This window comes from Sus scrofa, chromosome 11 (assembly GCF_054392235.1).
Source record: "Sus scrofa isolate SSC_HxYL_T2T_F1_AM1 chromosome 11, Sscrofa_HxYL_maternal_Yorkshire_Landrace_v2.0, whole genome shotgun sequence".
Classification (NCBI taxonomy): domain Eukaryota; kingdom Metazoa; phylum Chordata; class Mammalia; order Artiodactyla; family Suidae; genus Sus; species Sus scrofa.
In genome coordinates, this window is record NC_139393.1 from 8185610 (window position 1) to 8198787 (window position 13178).

At 50.0% G+C, this 13178-nt stretch overlaps 1 protein-coding gene across 3 annotated transcripts in view; it reads left to right on the forward strand.

The window, feature by feature from the left end:
• Positions 1 to 13178, forward strand: part of MEDAG (mesenteric estrogen dependent adipogenesis) — a 48214-nt gene that overhangs the window by 30848 nt on the left and 4188 nt on the right. For 2 of the 3 annotated variants that reach the window (XR_014819062.1, XM_013980428.3), the window contains exons 1-2: positions 149 to 524; positions 10119 to 10228. Coding sequence is in view for 2 of the 3 variants with exons in the window: in XM_013980428.3 (XP_013835882.2) it covers positions 247 to 524; positions 10119 to 10228 (388 nt within the window). In the remaining variant the exon portion in view is untranslated. Of the gene's footprint in view, positions 1 to 148; positions 525 to 10118; positions 10229 to 13178 lie in introns of those variants that run through there. The other variant, XM_084981388.1, reaches the window with a different exon arrangement.

Genomic DNA, 13178 nt, shown 5'->3' on the forward strand with positions numbered 1-13178 from the left:
GAGTAACCCTGGGCTGCGCGCGGGCGCGGCCCGGCGGGCGCGTGCCAAACCCCGAGATGCCGTAACGCACCCGGAGCGTCTGGGGTCTTGCCCGGGGGCCGGAAGGGGCGCGGCTGCGGATAAAAGGGCCGCGCTGGGTCGGGACCGCTTTCTTCCCGCGCTGCCGGCCGCGCTTCACTCCTCCGCCGGGCGGGCGGCCGACCCTCTCCCGAACCCTCGACAGAGGCCAGGAGCGCGGGCCGGGCCATGGCGGGGGCGGCGGGCGCGCCGGCGGCCAGGCCGAGCCTGAGCTCCATCTCGTCAGGGGAGCTGCGCAGCCTGTGGACGTGCGACTGCGAGCTGGCCCTGCTGCCGCTGGCCCAGCTCCTGCGCCTGCAGCCCGGCGCCTTCCAGCTGCGCGCCGACCAGCTCGTGGTGCCCGGCCCCGCGGGGCCTGCGGCCGCACGCGGCGGCTTCAGCGTCTTCGGCGACGGCCTCGTGCGCTTCGACGGGCAACTCTACCACCTCAGCAGCTACATGAGGAGGTGGGTGGCCTCGCCGCGCCCCCACCCCGGCCTGCCGCCTGGACCCCGCTGCCGGTCCCTGTCCCCTGGCCTCCCTTCCCAAGATCCAGCCCGGACCTTCCTTCGTCACACTTGTAGATTTTTCTCGTTGCTAACATCGGCGGAGGTGCAGTGCTCCCCCTGGCCTGGCTTTTCCTGCCCTTTGCACTGGCGTTTTGCAGCTGTCCAGGCCGCCCAGAAGGGCATCAGGGCAGGCGTGTCGGGGCAGGGGGAGCGGGAACTGGTGTGATTCTCCCTTTCTGGCTCCTTCACTGGGTCAGATGAGCTCCAGTTGGGGCACACCCTTTGGGGGATGTTTGCCAAGGAGAGGCTCATGCCCTGGCTTTAGACTGGAGGGCAGGGGAAGCTCACGCCCTGGCTTTAGACTTGCGTGCGGTACAGGCTTTACCCAGCAAGGAGACTCAGTGGAGAAGCGTGCAAAAGTTTAAAGTTTCCCATCTTCGGCCTTGCTCAGTTTTCAGTGCCTGGGAAGGGACCAAAGCCCTGTGAAGTCCAACCTAAGGTGGTGTGGGCCCTCGAGTGGGCAGTTAAGTTCTGGAAAAATACGTGCAATGAGTTTAGCTTCCAGGATCCCGGCGCAGAGCTTGGGCCAAACCTAACTCGATAAAGGGTCACAGGATGCTGAACCGTGGTGGCCAAAGTGCCAGAAGCACTTCCTAGCAGACCTGAAGCCAGCAGGGCTGTAATCTGAAGCAGGCTTTGATGGGGTAAAGGAGGAGGGAGCTGCATGCTGGATTCTGCAGGGCCTGTAGCTATCAGAGGTCACCCAGTGTGGGAGCTGGAGGGGGGTTATATTTGTGTGGCAGAGCTGAGTGGCAGGAAGCGGGCAGCGCAGTCTAGAGTTTGATTCAGACATGAGTAAGCTGGCCAGCTAGTAAGATAGAAAGCCCCTTTGCTCTGGGGAAGGACAGAGCTGTGGCACCATATGGGTGGGATGGAGCCAAGAGGGGCAGCAAACAAAATGAGATATTTCAAATGCTTTCTTCAAAGCGGCTTGGAAAAACCTTGCTTTTCCGCACAAAGACAGTGAGGGCTTTGAGTGTCTGAAAAACCATTCCCCAGCAAGAATTCCTCCCTTTCTTAGTAACTTGAAAATACCAAGTCAAGCAGGGGACCGTGGGAGGAACTGAGTTAGAAATCAGATTTGCAAAGATTTAAAAAGAAGATAACCATTGAATTCGAGAACAGAGTATGAAAAATAAAAGGGTTCAGAATTAATTGGAGCCGTAAATTAGGCCTTTGATGGAGCCAGCTCCCCCAGTCTCAGCAAACAGTGCTGCAAAACCATAAAATGATTTTGAAGTCCGGTTGTTAAATTCCTGCTCTGAACACCTCCTACACAAAAGAAAATTAAATAGCAGTGGTCCTCTGGCAGTTTAGAATCCAGAATAAACAATGACCAGGTGATACAGACCAGGGTACAAGCAGGAATTGGCAAATATTGTCTAAGTTCACATTGTCTAAGCAGTTGTGTGTGAGCTTTTGTACCTGGGGAATAAATAGCAAGGCACAGCTGAGAATAATTGGGGAGATGGAGGGGCAACCTGTCTTTCTCTCAGGGGACATGCTATGGCAGGGAGAGCAGCCTCTTGTAACTGGGTGTGCTGTCTGGAGAATGACTCAAAGGGAACCTGGTGGGAGTCGCCTAGAAGGACTCAGATGTGATGTGGACAGCAGTGAGAGGTTCTGCCACAGTGGATCCCGAGTGGGGCACATTATAGGAGTTCAGATGTCTGAAGTCACTGCGCCTCAAATGGGGCAGATTTACTCGCTTATCTTTGGTTTGGAGATGGCACACAACTTCTCTCAGGATAGTGCTCTAGAGCAGTAATTCATTTCTTCCTCTCCTTCCTTCCTTCCTTCCTTCAGTAAACTCTAGCCAGTTTCACTACATAAGTTTGCCAGGCTTCTAAAGATCTCAGAATCACATGGGTCAGTGATAGCCCGGTATATACTCTGTCATATTTCTTGCTGCGCACAATTCAGTGTCATTGCCCCTGTGGTCCTGGATGTCAGTTTTGGCCGACATGGTGTATTTATTTAAGGTCGGGCAGGTATTGGTGACGATGCCCAGCTTTGCTTTGTCCTTCCTAGTCTGTCATCTTCAGGATCGGCTTGTACCCCAGCATATACTTTCTACTTTTTGCAATAGCTTGGGGCTGAGAATTGATGGACTCCACTGGCTTTTTCATCTTCTTCGTGGCCGCCGTATTCCTGCCTTAGATGTGGGATGGCGCCCCAACCAAGAGCATCCGCCAAGAGGGCGGAGTGACAGCCGAGTGACAGCAGTGACGGCAAAGTGAAGGCAGAGTGATAGCACGTGGGACCTTTGAGCTTTCGAAACCCGTAGGTGGACCTTCTCCCCAGAATCGTAGACCTTATACCCAGTGTTGCTGACCATGCAGAGGGGTTATGAGATGCTTGGATCCAGGCTAAGACTCTTTGCTCTGTTACTTAGGTGGTTTTTTTTGTTTGTTTGTTTGGTTGGTTGGTTTTTTTTTAATCATTCAGCAGCTATTTTGGTGTGGGATGAGCCCACAGGGTACACAGAATTTCTTTTCTCGGCCTCAGAAGTGTGTTCTGTGACTTTCGCAAGGTCCTTTCCCAAGGAACCCCAAGAGGCTTGTGTTCTATAACTTTCTCAAGGTCCTTTCCCATAGAGCCCTGAGAGGCTAAGAGGCCCTGTCCCTGCCACTCATACGAGTTACTCACTCAGAGTAAGAAGAGAATTTGCTAGTTCCCTGTACTTGCTAAATCAGCCCCAGGAAAACTAGGCTGTGGGAAGATCTAGTGGTGGCATCAGGTCCTGGGGGCCTGCTGTAAAATTATGTATCCTCCTTCAGGGGATTTATGGCAAGAGCTTTATTGTGGGTTTTTTTTCCCCCAAGTTCAGGATTTCTATCCATGTTGCAAACAAAAATTGGTCAAGATACCAGGTGTGAATTACCATTAAGTTTCACACACACACACACACACACACACACACACACACACAGCCCTTCCTTTTCCCTATAATACAGCCTTTTGGTGGGATATAAATGGCAGACATTTGACAAAGAGGAGCTCTAATCCCTTGCTTTTGGGGGTCCCCTAGCATGAAAGAGGCTGCTTGGAAAATAAAAATAAGAATAATGATAGTGATAGTGGTTATGAATGTTTAACCTGAGGACCAGCCCCGTGGTGCAAAGTATTTTGCAGCTATTGTCTCTCAGAAGCTGACAAAGTCGGCACCATTTTTTGCTTTCCTCTTTTTACAGATGAAAAAATTAGTAGGACCAGGGCATCTCCACAGCATCATCTAACTCTGCAGCCAGTGCTGTCCGCAAACTGCCTGGAGCCTGGAACGGTTCTGGCTTCCTGGGGGCCGCAGCAGCTTTCTCACAGATTTCCCAAACCTCAGTAAATCAACTGAAATTCCGTCAGCCAATACGCGTCTTCTGTAATCAGCCTAAAAGAGAAAGGAAGTTCAGTGGTGTGCAGGAAGCTGCTAAAAGCAGTGATGTGACCTGCTTCCGCCCAGGTCTGAGCAGCTGTTAACGGTCATACCCACCTGGGGTCAGTCGCCTGGGGCAGGGAGCACAGGAGTTAAGTGATGATGAGCCAGGGCTGGGTGAGACATAGATTTTCACTGGGGTGGGGGGGGTGTCACCTCCCCCCTCACCCCCAGTGGGAAGTGCTGGGACTCTGTCTGTGACCCACACCCACCTCTCAGAAGCACTGGGTCCCCATGTCTGAGCCTCGGATTTGGTAACCTGCCCAGGACAGCAGCCCCTTCAGCAGGGCGCAGAGCGGTATGAACGAAGAAATCCTCTCTCCTGCGTCCAGCTATGATTTTCATGGGGTTCAGTCGAGAGTATGTGTGGACGAGCATGAGCACCGGGGCCAGGCTGCTGTGTGTGAATCCTAGTTCCGCTACTTACTAGCTGAGGCACCAGGGAAAGTTACTTAATCTCTGGGACTCAGTTTCCCCAGCTATAAAATGGGAATGATGACGTCAACAACTTTATAAGGGTATTGTTCAGAATTAAAATTCATGAAGTCCTTACAATAGCCATTGGCACGTATTAATAATCACTGGATGAATGTCAGCTCACATTCACAATACTTAATCTTTCAGTCACCTCATGGGGTACCTCTTGTCAGCCAGATTTTCCAGGTGAGGAAATGTATCTTAGCAAGGTTAAAGAAATTGCTGAAGGAGTTCTTGCTGTGGCACAGTGGGTTAAGAATCTGACTGCAGTGGCCCAAGTCGCCGCAGAGGCGCAGGTTCAAACCTCAGCCTGGTGCAGTGGGTTAAAGGATCCAGCATTTCCGCAGCTGCAGCATAGGTTATAGCTGTGGCTTGGATTCATTGCCTGGCCTGGAAACTTCCATATGCTGTGGGTGTGGCCATAAAATTAAAAAAAAAAAAACTTGCTGAAGTCACAGAGACAGAAGTCAAACCCGAATCAGGTGGTTTAAAAGCCACGAGCCGTTGCTGCATCCTTCCTCAGAGCCTTGCTTTGCCTTTCCAGCCACTCGTCCTTGCCAGATGCCTGCCTGTGGCCTAGATGCAGCCACCCACAGTCCCCAAGGCTTATCTAAGCCTTGACACCCCCCGGGGTCCCATCTCCTCCTCCTGCCTGCCCATGGGCTGCCTCTTGTCCTTGCAGAACAGTTCTCCATCTGTACCTGTTTAAGCTCAGCAAACGGTTCTGATTCCAGGTCCCTCTGCCGTGCTCCTTGTTCACCTGCGTAGGCCTGGCCCTGTGGACATGGGAATGCAGAGACTTGTCCATTCCTCTGGCATGTGTATGTTTGAATGATAAACTAGCTGTAAGCCTCCAGATAACAGGGACCATGTCTTACACCAGAGCTTCTCAGACTTTAAATAAGCTTGTAAGTCTCCTGAGGATCTTGTTAAAACACAGATTTTAGATGGAATAAAACTGGAGAGGGGCCCAGGATTCTTCAGCTTTACTGGCTCCCATGTGATGCCAGTGCTGTTGGTCCAGAGATCAGACTTTAAGCAACAGGGTCTTAGACATCTGTCGTTTCATGTTGAAATGCTACGTTTTCCTGTTCTCCTCCCCAGTAGACCGTATGCTTCTAAAAGCAAGCCTGTTTCCTTTTTCATCTTGTGTCCTCAGTGCCCAGCACATAGTAGATGCTTAGGAAATGTTTATTGCATAAGTGAATGAAAGTGCGTACCATTGATTAGAGTCACAGTCATTAGGTGATAAAGTTGAAAATTTCGCTTATTTCACTAAAGCTGGGGCAGAAGAAGGAGGTGAAGGAGTGAACAGGAAGAACTGTTTGCATGTACAGGGGAGGCTTTGCATAAATCTAACAAGTTAACACTGGGGAGGAAGTCCTGCAAGCTTTCGCTTAGTCACCTTTCCATGAGCAAAAGACTATGGAAGTTATTAGCAATTTGGGGGCCTTTTATACAGGGACTATTCCAATACAGTCTTCTTTTCTCTTTTCCTCTCTTCGCCTTTTTGCAAATGAACACACACATACACAGATGGAAGCCATAGGTTTGAATTCCTATTTGTCTTTGAGCATTAAATTGTCAGGGGCCAGGGAAATTTGGAGCAGCTTTTCAGATTATGCTAGAGATGATGTACAATTTGAAGGCCACTCTGGAGAAGGGTTGTCATCTTAGAGGATGGGTGGTCTTTCAGCTACTCTTGATTTATTTGCTAGAAGCAAATCTTTCTTGGTTCCATCTTTCTCAGATTGCCTTCGTTAAGCTGTTCCCTTTAGCCTTCCCAACTAAAAAAGCGAGGAAAGAAACTGGAGCAAGGCCGGAGAAAGTCTTCCTCATTTATTTTTCAGATACTCAAAGTCCTCCTTGCCTGGTAACTCAAATGAACACAGCCCTGGTTGTGTGTCCGAAACTTAGAGGACTTCACCCTAAGGCCAGAGGCGTTGGCCAGAGTCAAAGGCACCGATAGTGTTGGGCATTTACTATGAGCTGAAGTACACATGTCTGTGTTACTGGCACTGCATTAAACCATCAGATGGAGGGCGTTAACTGTTACATCTCTCTTACACATGAAGGAACAAGTTCAGATGGGTTCAGTAACTCACTCGAGGTCATGGTGGATTATGGCTCTGGGACTGAGTTCACACAGCCGGTTGGTCAGGACATGAATTAGCTCTTCTTATTTCAAATCACTATGCTTTCCACCACATTGTTCTGCATTTCGATCTATGGATTAAAGCCACGTCTAGAACGTTTCCGCCTAGCAGCATTTGGGGACCAGAATAAATGCAAGAAAGAAATGAAAGTTTAAAGGAACTGTCCTAACTTGCATCTCATCCGTGATGATAACTTCGGCAAATATAATAAATACCCAGGACCTGGAAGCACTATTTGGATTAATAATTCAGAAACGCGCATGGTTAAAGGTGCGATAACTAGTCCCCTAATGTAGTCTAGTCAGGCTCCTCTTAAAATAAAACCAGTGGTTGAAAGTCAGGAACCCAGAGACCTGTGAGACTTAACATCTAGGTCCTCAACCTTTTTGTATTTGAGTGACTTACATATTCAGATTTCATACCAGTGAATTCCAAAGAGATGTCCTCATATATTTATTTCACTGCAATTTTCAGGTGTTTAACAAGTGGACCGTAACGGGGACTCTGGGAATGGAGGAATTAAGGAGGTATTTCTTATTTGTGACCTGGTTTAAATAGAGAGTTAAGTAGGGATCTTGCCACAGTCTCGTCTGTAAATTCTGTTACCAGAGCCCTCACGTGAGCAGCATTTTTCCACATCTGTGGTACCGTGATAACTGGCATGCTCTGTGATGATGTTTACAGCCCCCTTAAGATCCGAAAAGTGCCTCTAAATCATCAAAGGAGGATTAAATTATGTTGAGCATAGTCTTATTATTCAGAATAACTTATTAAATTCCAACTCCAAAAGAGGTGACTTATGTGTAGGTTATGCATTAACCTCAGTATGTGACTATTGAGGATCCCCTCCTCCTCCCCCAGCCCAGTCCCTCGTCTTTGATCAGGGCAAGTAACAGCTCCTTGAGCCTCACAGCACTCAGAAAAGCCTTCCACAGAGTTCTGGGGAAAACTGATTATTTTCCCAACCAGTGATCATTTCCAAGTTGAGAATTTCCCCTTTTTTTCCTGCTGATGATCCCTCCAGTGAGATGTCAGTCAATTTTGTAGGCAGAGACAAGTATTGCACTGTCATTTGGGTCATCAGAATAGTAACCAAACTGCAGAGTATCTGGATGTCCACACACACACACACACACACACACACACACGTACACCCTAGAGAATGACCATGGGTATTGAGAGAGCAGAGGACTCTCCTTGAGGAAGACATTAAGGGCTTAAATGACTATGAATGAACGAAAATCGCTTTGGATGGATGGCAGGTGGTACTGGACTCCTGGCCCCAGGCTGTCTTATCTCTTTGATGTTTACTCCCATCAGACTTGCCCATTTCTTCTTTGGGGACAAGTCTTTGCTTCCTGCTTTCTCCCTCTGCCCTCTTCACACCACAGACCACACGGGCCAGTTATTTAGCACCCACTGCCCAGGTCACTCTTACCCACTTGTGCCAGGTCCTTGGCAGCTGAACAGATGGATGGCAGAGGGGGTGGGGGAGCACAGAGAGACCCCTCTACTGCCGCCCTGCTACCAACCCCCTCTTCCTGGGCGCTGAGCCCCTCAGATGTGTAAGGTACATGTCAGCACACAGTTGGCTTGTAGTGAATGCTGCTGAATGAATGAATGAATGAATGAATGAATGAAAGTGAATGAACCCAGCAAATGGTGGTTCCCTTTCTCCTTCCTTCTCCTTGGCTTCCTCTCCAGTACCTTTTGGCAGTTGGTGGGTTAGGACCAAGAAGAACAGGAAAATTCTCCCCTGCTGATAGGGATGCAGTGATGCTCCCCTTCAGGTGCCCCTCACCCCACCCTCACTCCACACTGTCCTGCCCAGGTGAGGTGGGTGTGGGGGAGGCACAAGGAAGAGCCACTCCAAGTCTCCAGTCCATTCCACTGCCACCCCCTGCCCTTCTCCATCCCCACCCTCTTCCCCTGCCCTCCACACCCACACCCCGAACTTCAATACCTGCCCCCCCTTTCCTTCCCTAGATGCACAGCCTGTGTCCCCCTCCCCACCACAGGGCCAGCCTCCAGCCCCCCACCGGGGGGGGGGGTCCAGGGTTGGGAGGTGGTGACAACATTAAAAGCCTGGTGAAATAGAAGGCAGGGAGCATTTTAGATGCCCCATCAAGGGGTCAGGTTTTAAAACGCTCTCAAAACCAGATCTGACAATCCCAGATAAGAGAATGACGCAGGTTTCTAAGACACCGCGCTGGAGGCAGGCCTCGCAAGCCGCGTTGTTGCTGGGACTCAGGGGTGGATATTCTCCCACCACTCCTGACCCGCACCCGGGGCCCGGCCTCGTGCTCCAGCCCCTCTAAGTGGGCCGAGGGGAGTGGGTGATGGGAAAAGAGGCTGAGGGGACTCCGTGGCCACAGTTCCCGCTGCAGGCGCTCCCCAAGGCTGTGATTGTCATGTCAGCCTCTGGAAAGACAACAAGCCAGAAAGAAACTCGGGGGTTTCTGTGGTGACTAGATGTAAGAAGCCAGTGCCGGCGCGTAGCGAAAGCAGCCTGTTCACTCTGCGTGCGACCTCAGGGCGGTGCCTGTCAGCGGGGACCACTCTGTCCTGCAGAAGGACTGTGGCAGTCGCATCCCTCAGCCTGCTGGATGCCATTCCTGTGTCCACGCCACTTCTGAGCTTGGGTTTGGTTAGAAAATTAACCATCTTCCTTCAGGAAGCCACTTGGCACTTGCATCTGTCTTTTTTACCAACAGCTCAGGTAGAGACAAGAAAGACTGCTTGGAAAATGTGTCGGTGGGGAGAGAAAGCGGACATGCTGGGGGACAGAGTCAAAAAGCAAAACGATCTTCCAGGGCTGGAATAATGAACCAAAACCAAGGAGGCTAAATGTAACGGGGTCCTGGGCAAAAATCCAACATGAGTTTTTGTTTTGTTTTGCTTTAATTGCACACGTTCACCATCAAGATGTGAATTAGTTCACCTGAATGTTGGATGATTGATCTCTGGAGGGGCTGGGTTTATCATGAGATTAGAGAAGGGACAAGGGAGAGGAGGGAAAGGAAAACTTCAGGCCCACCCGTTAGACAGGGTGACTGCAGTGGTGAAGACCCAGCCAATTCCACTCATTGAGTATAATTCATTCTCAATCTCAGCTGTGTAGGGAGACATGGCGCCCCAGGAGCTTCTAAGATAGATGGTATTGCTTGTCATCTGGTCAAGGCTGCCCTGAGAGCTGAGTGTTGGTGCCAGGCACCCCCAGGACCATGGCCACTTTTGGGCTGCATGCTGATCTGTCAGCAACAGGGCAGGGGGATTTATGTATATGGTACAAGAGATGGCCGCCTCCCTAAGGACACAATTTAGGGGACTTCCCTCCAAGGCCGTCTTGCAGGCACCTGTTCAGGACGCCCCCTTCCTGATCGATGGGAAGGCACACCGCATTTGGAATCGTCTCTGCTTTGTTCATAGGTATGTGGAATTGACCAACTACTGCGATTATAAAGACTACAGGGAAACCATACTGAGCAAACCAATGCTGTTCTTCATTAATGTACAGACCGAAAAGGACACCTCGAAAGGTAGGTGTGTGAATGTTTGGGTCCGGTTCTGCTTTGCTGGGCTCTGGACTGTGGCCTGCTGATGAGGTAGAAGTGGGGTGTGGAGAGGTGGGGTGAATGTCAGCTTGGGCAAGGCTGGAAGCACACACAAGCCTGAGACGCCAACCTCTAAATAGTCCTACGGCAGAAGCCATCTGTCTCTGAGTTTTCTTTTGTACTTCCCCTCTCAGCAGGAAGTGACCTCTGAGCCTGCATGAGTCACAGAAACGCCTGGAGTGATGACGACGGTGGTGTGTGACACCGTCTGCCAGGCATCCAACACTTGTGTGAGGCCTGCTCTAATGTCAGTAGTGGGCCACTGGCCCTGTAGTGCAGATCATCCAAAGGAGAACATTTTTTTTCTTTTTAGGGCCACACTTGTGGCATGTGGAAGTTCCCAGTTTAGGAGTCCAGTCGGAGCTGCGTCTGTGACCTACGCGACAGCTCATGGCAGTGCCGCCGGATGGCTGACTCCCTGAGCAAGGCCAGGAATCAGACCCGTATCCTCATGGACACTAGTCCGATTCATTTCTGCTGGGCCACAGTGGGAACTCTGTAAAGATATTTCCTTATTGTTTCTTCCAGGAAATCAGACTGATAACAATTACATTAACTCAAATTCTGGTATGAGATCTCAGCTTTTCCTTCTTCCTTTGCTCTGAGTGACATGTGAGCATTAAGTTCTGTGATCGAGGTAGAATTTCTTCAGCTTACTTCTAAACAACATTCTTAAAATGAGTCTAAGGGAATAAGAATTGATCTACAGATTCCAAACAGTCTGGTTTGATGTCCTTCCTCGTTCAGATCCATGGAGCTGGTTCCCTGCTCATCTCATTCAGAGTCATTCAGATTCCCTGCTCGCTTTGTAATTCAAAGTCACGATGCCCTTCTCTGCAGGAGGAGCAAGGAACAGATCACCCTCTAACAGGCAACGCTCCTTAGAGCCTGTGAGCTCCTAGTGTTCTTTGGCTTGATGACCAGAAGGCCGGCGAGTTCTCTAAGAATGTAACTCACAGAGACATCAAGTGCATCTCCCGTGCTGACCTCTCAGGAGGACTCTTAAGACAGAACAAGACATTTCTCCATTTTAAAGTTTTAATGAAAGTACAGGGAGTGGTATAAGGAGATACATGTGGGTAGCCCACAGAAGATACCCTTTTTTTTTTTTTTTAAGGACCGTACCTGCAGCATATGGAAGTTCCCAGGCTCGGGGTTAAATCAGAGCTGCAGCTGCCAGGCTACACCACAGCCACAGCAACCCAGATCTGAGCCTTATCTGCGGCCTACATCGAAGCTCACAGAAACACTGGATCCTCAACCCACTGAGCAAGGCCAAGGATCAAACCTGCATCCTCATGGATTCTAATCAGATTCTTAACCCTCTAAGCCACAACGGGAACTCCAGATACACGGTTGTATAACTCTGTGGAAGGAGGTACAGAAACCCAGTCCTGGCTACTTGTGAGGAAAGCCATGAAATGAAGAGATTCTGTGACAAGGAAGCTTAAAATGGCCAAGTTTAAATTATGAAAATTGTGATTAAGGCAACATGTCCTGCTGCTATCCTAAACTGTACTTTTGAGCAAATTTTTAAAAAGCCACTGTCAACTCCAGACAATTTACTAATTCTTCCCAGAGGCTTGTCATAATAAATACACAGCTAGACCATGTGGAAGTGATTGGCATTCTCTAGAGTGCCAACCTGCCCAACCCACATAGCCATGGAGGGTGGTGGCCCTGAGTATTTTATGAGCCCAAAGGTCTTGGTTTGGTTTATGTGAAAGTTGATTCAAGGTATCAAATAGCTGGCTTTTTTTTTTTTTTTTTGGTCTTTTGAGGGCTACACCTGTGGCATGTGGACGTTCCCAGGCCAGGGGTCTAATTGGAGCTGTAGCCGCCAGCCTACCCCACAGCCACAGCAATGCCAGATCCGAGCCGCTTCTGCAACCTACACCACAGCTCACAGCAACACCGGACCCTTAACCCACTAAGCAAGGCCAGGGATCGAACCCGAAGCCTCATGGTTCCTAGTTGGATTCATTAACCACTGAGCCACAAGGGGAACTCCTCAAAATAATTTTGGAAGAAGGAAAAGAGGGGCAGGAAAAATAAGATGAATAGAGTTAGTGCAAAGATTAGTTCAAAATGTGTTCCCCAAGGACATAACACTTGCTGTCAGTGAACCTCGGGTTTGATGCTCAAAGCCAGTGCAGGACGTTTAGTTCCCCGAATCGCATGACGGCCAGTCAGTAGCCTTTAAACAGGGGCTTGAGTGATGAAGGACACTCGATTGAGCTTGATTCCAGGGACTAGGAGAATAAGAGATTATTGGTTAAAAATATTTTAAACTTTGTAGCGTGTAAACAACCATCCCTTGGCTTAGGTGATGTGGAATTGGACAAAATTGGATTTTCAGGGGTTACCAAACCAGGCCCAGCCAATAAACATCAGCAAAAACAACGGTCTGCCAGACAGGACAGACTTTCCCATTGGGCTTGTGCGGGGCAGGGGCGTGGAGGAAAACCAGTCTCAAATGGCCTTGGTCCTCAGACCCCTAGGCTAGCCCTTCGGCAGCTGGAGAGCCAGGTCCCCGAGGGAGGGCAGGAAAGGGCCGGGAGGGGCAAGGCATGGGGCAGCCCGCTTCCCTGGACTGTGCCAATTCCTCATTTTCTGCTCTGCAAATGGGGAGATGCTGGTGGGATCCAGCAAGGCTGTGACGTGAAAACCAGCCACCTCCAGCTTCCACTTTGGCTCCCATGCTGGGTGCGTGCAGCGGAGACTGTTCTCATTGAGGTCGTTATGGCAGGGAACTTTGGATTTCTGAGATTAAGAGTGGCACAGTGCAGCCGGGGAGGCGCTGACTCTCTAACCTGCTTGGACAGCATCCGGAAACTTCCTTCCCATGTGCCGACATCCCGGAAGCGTCTCTAGA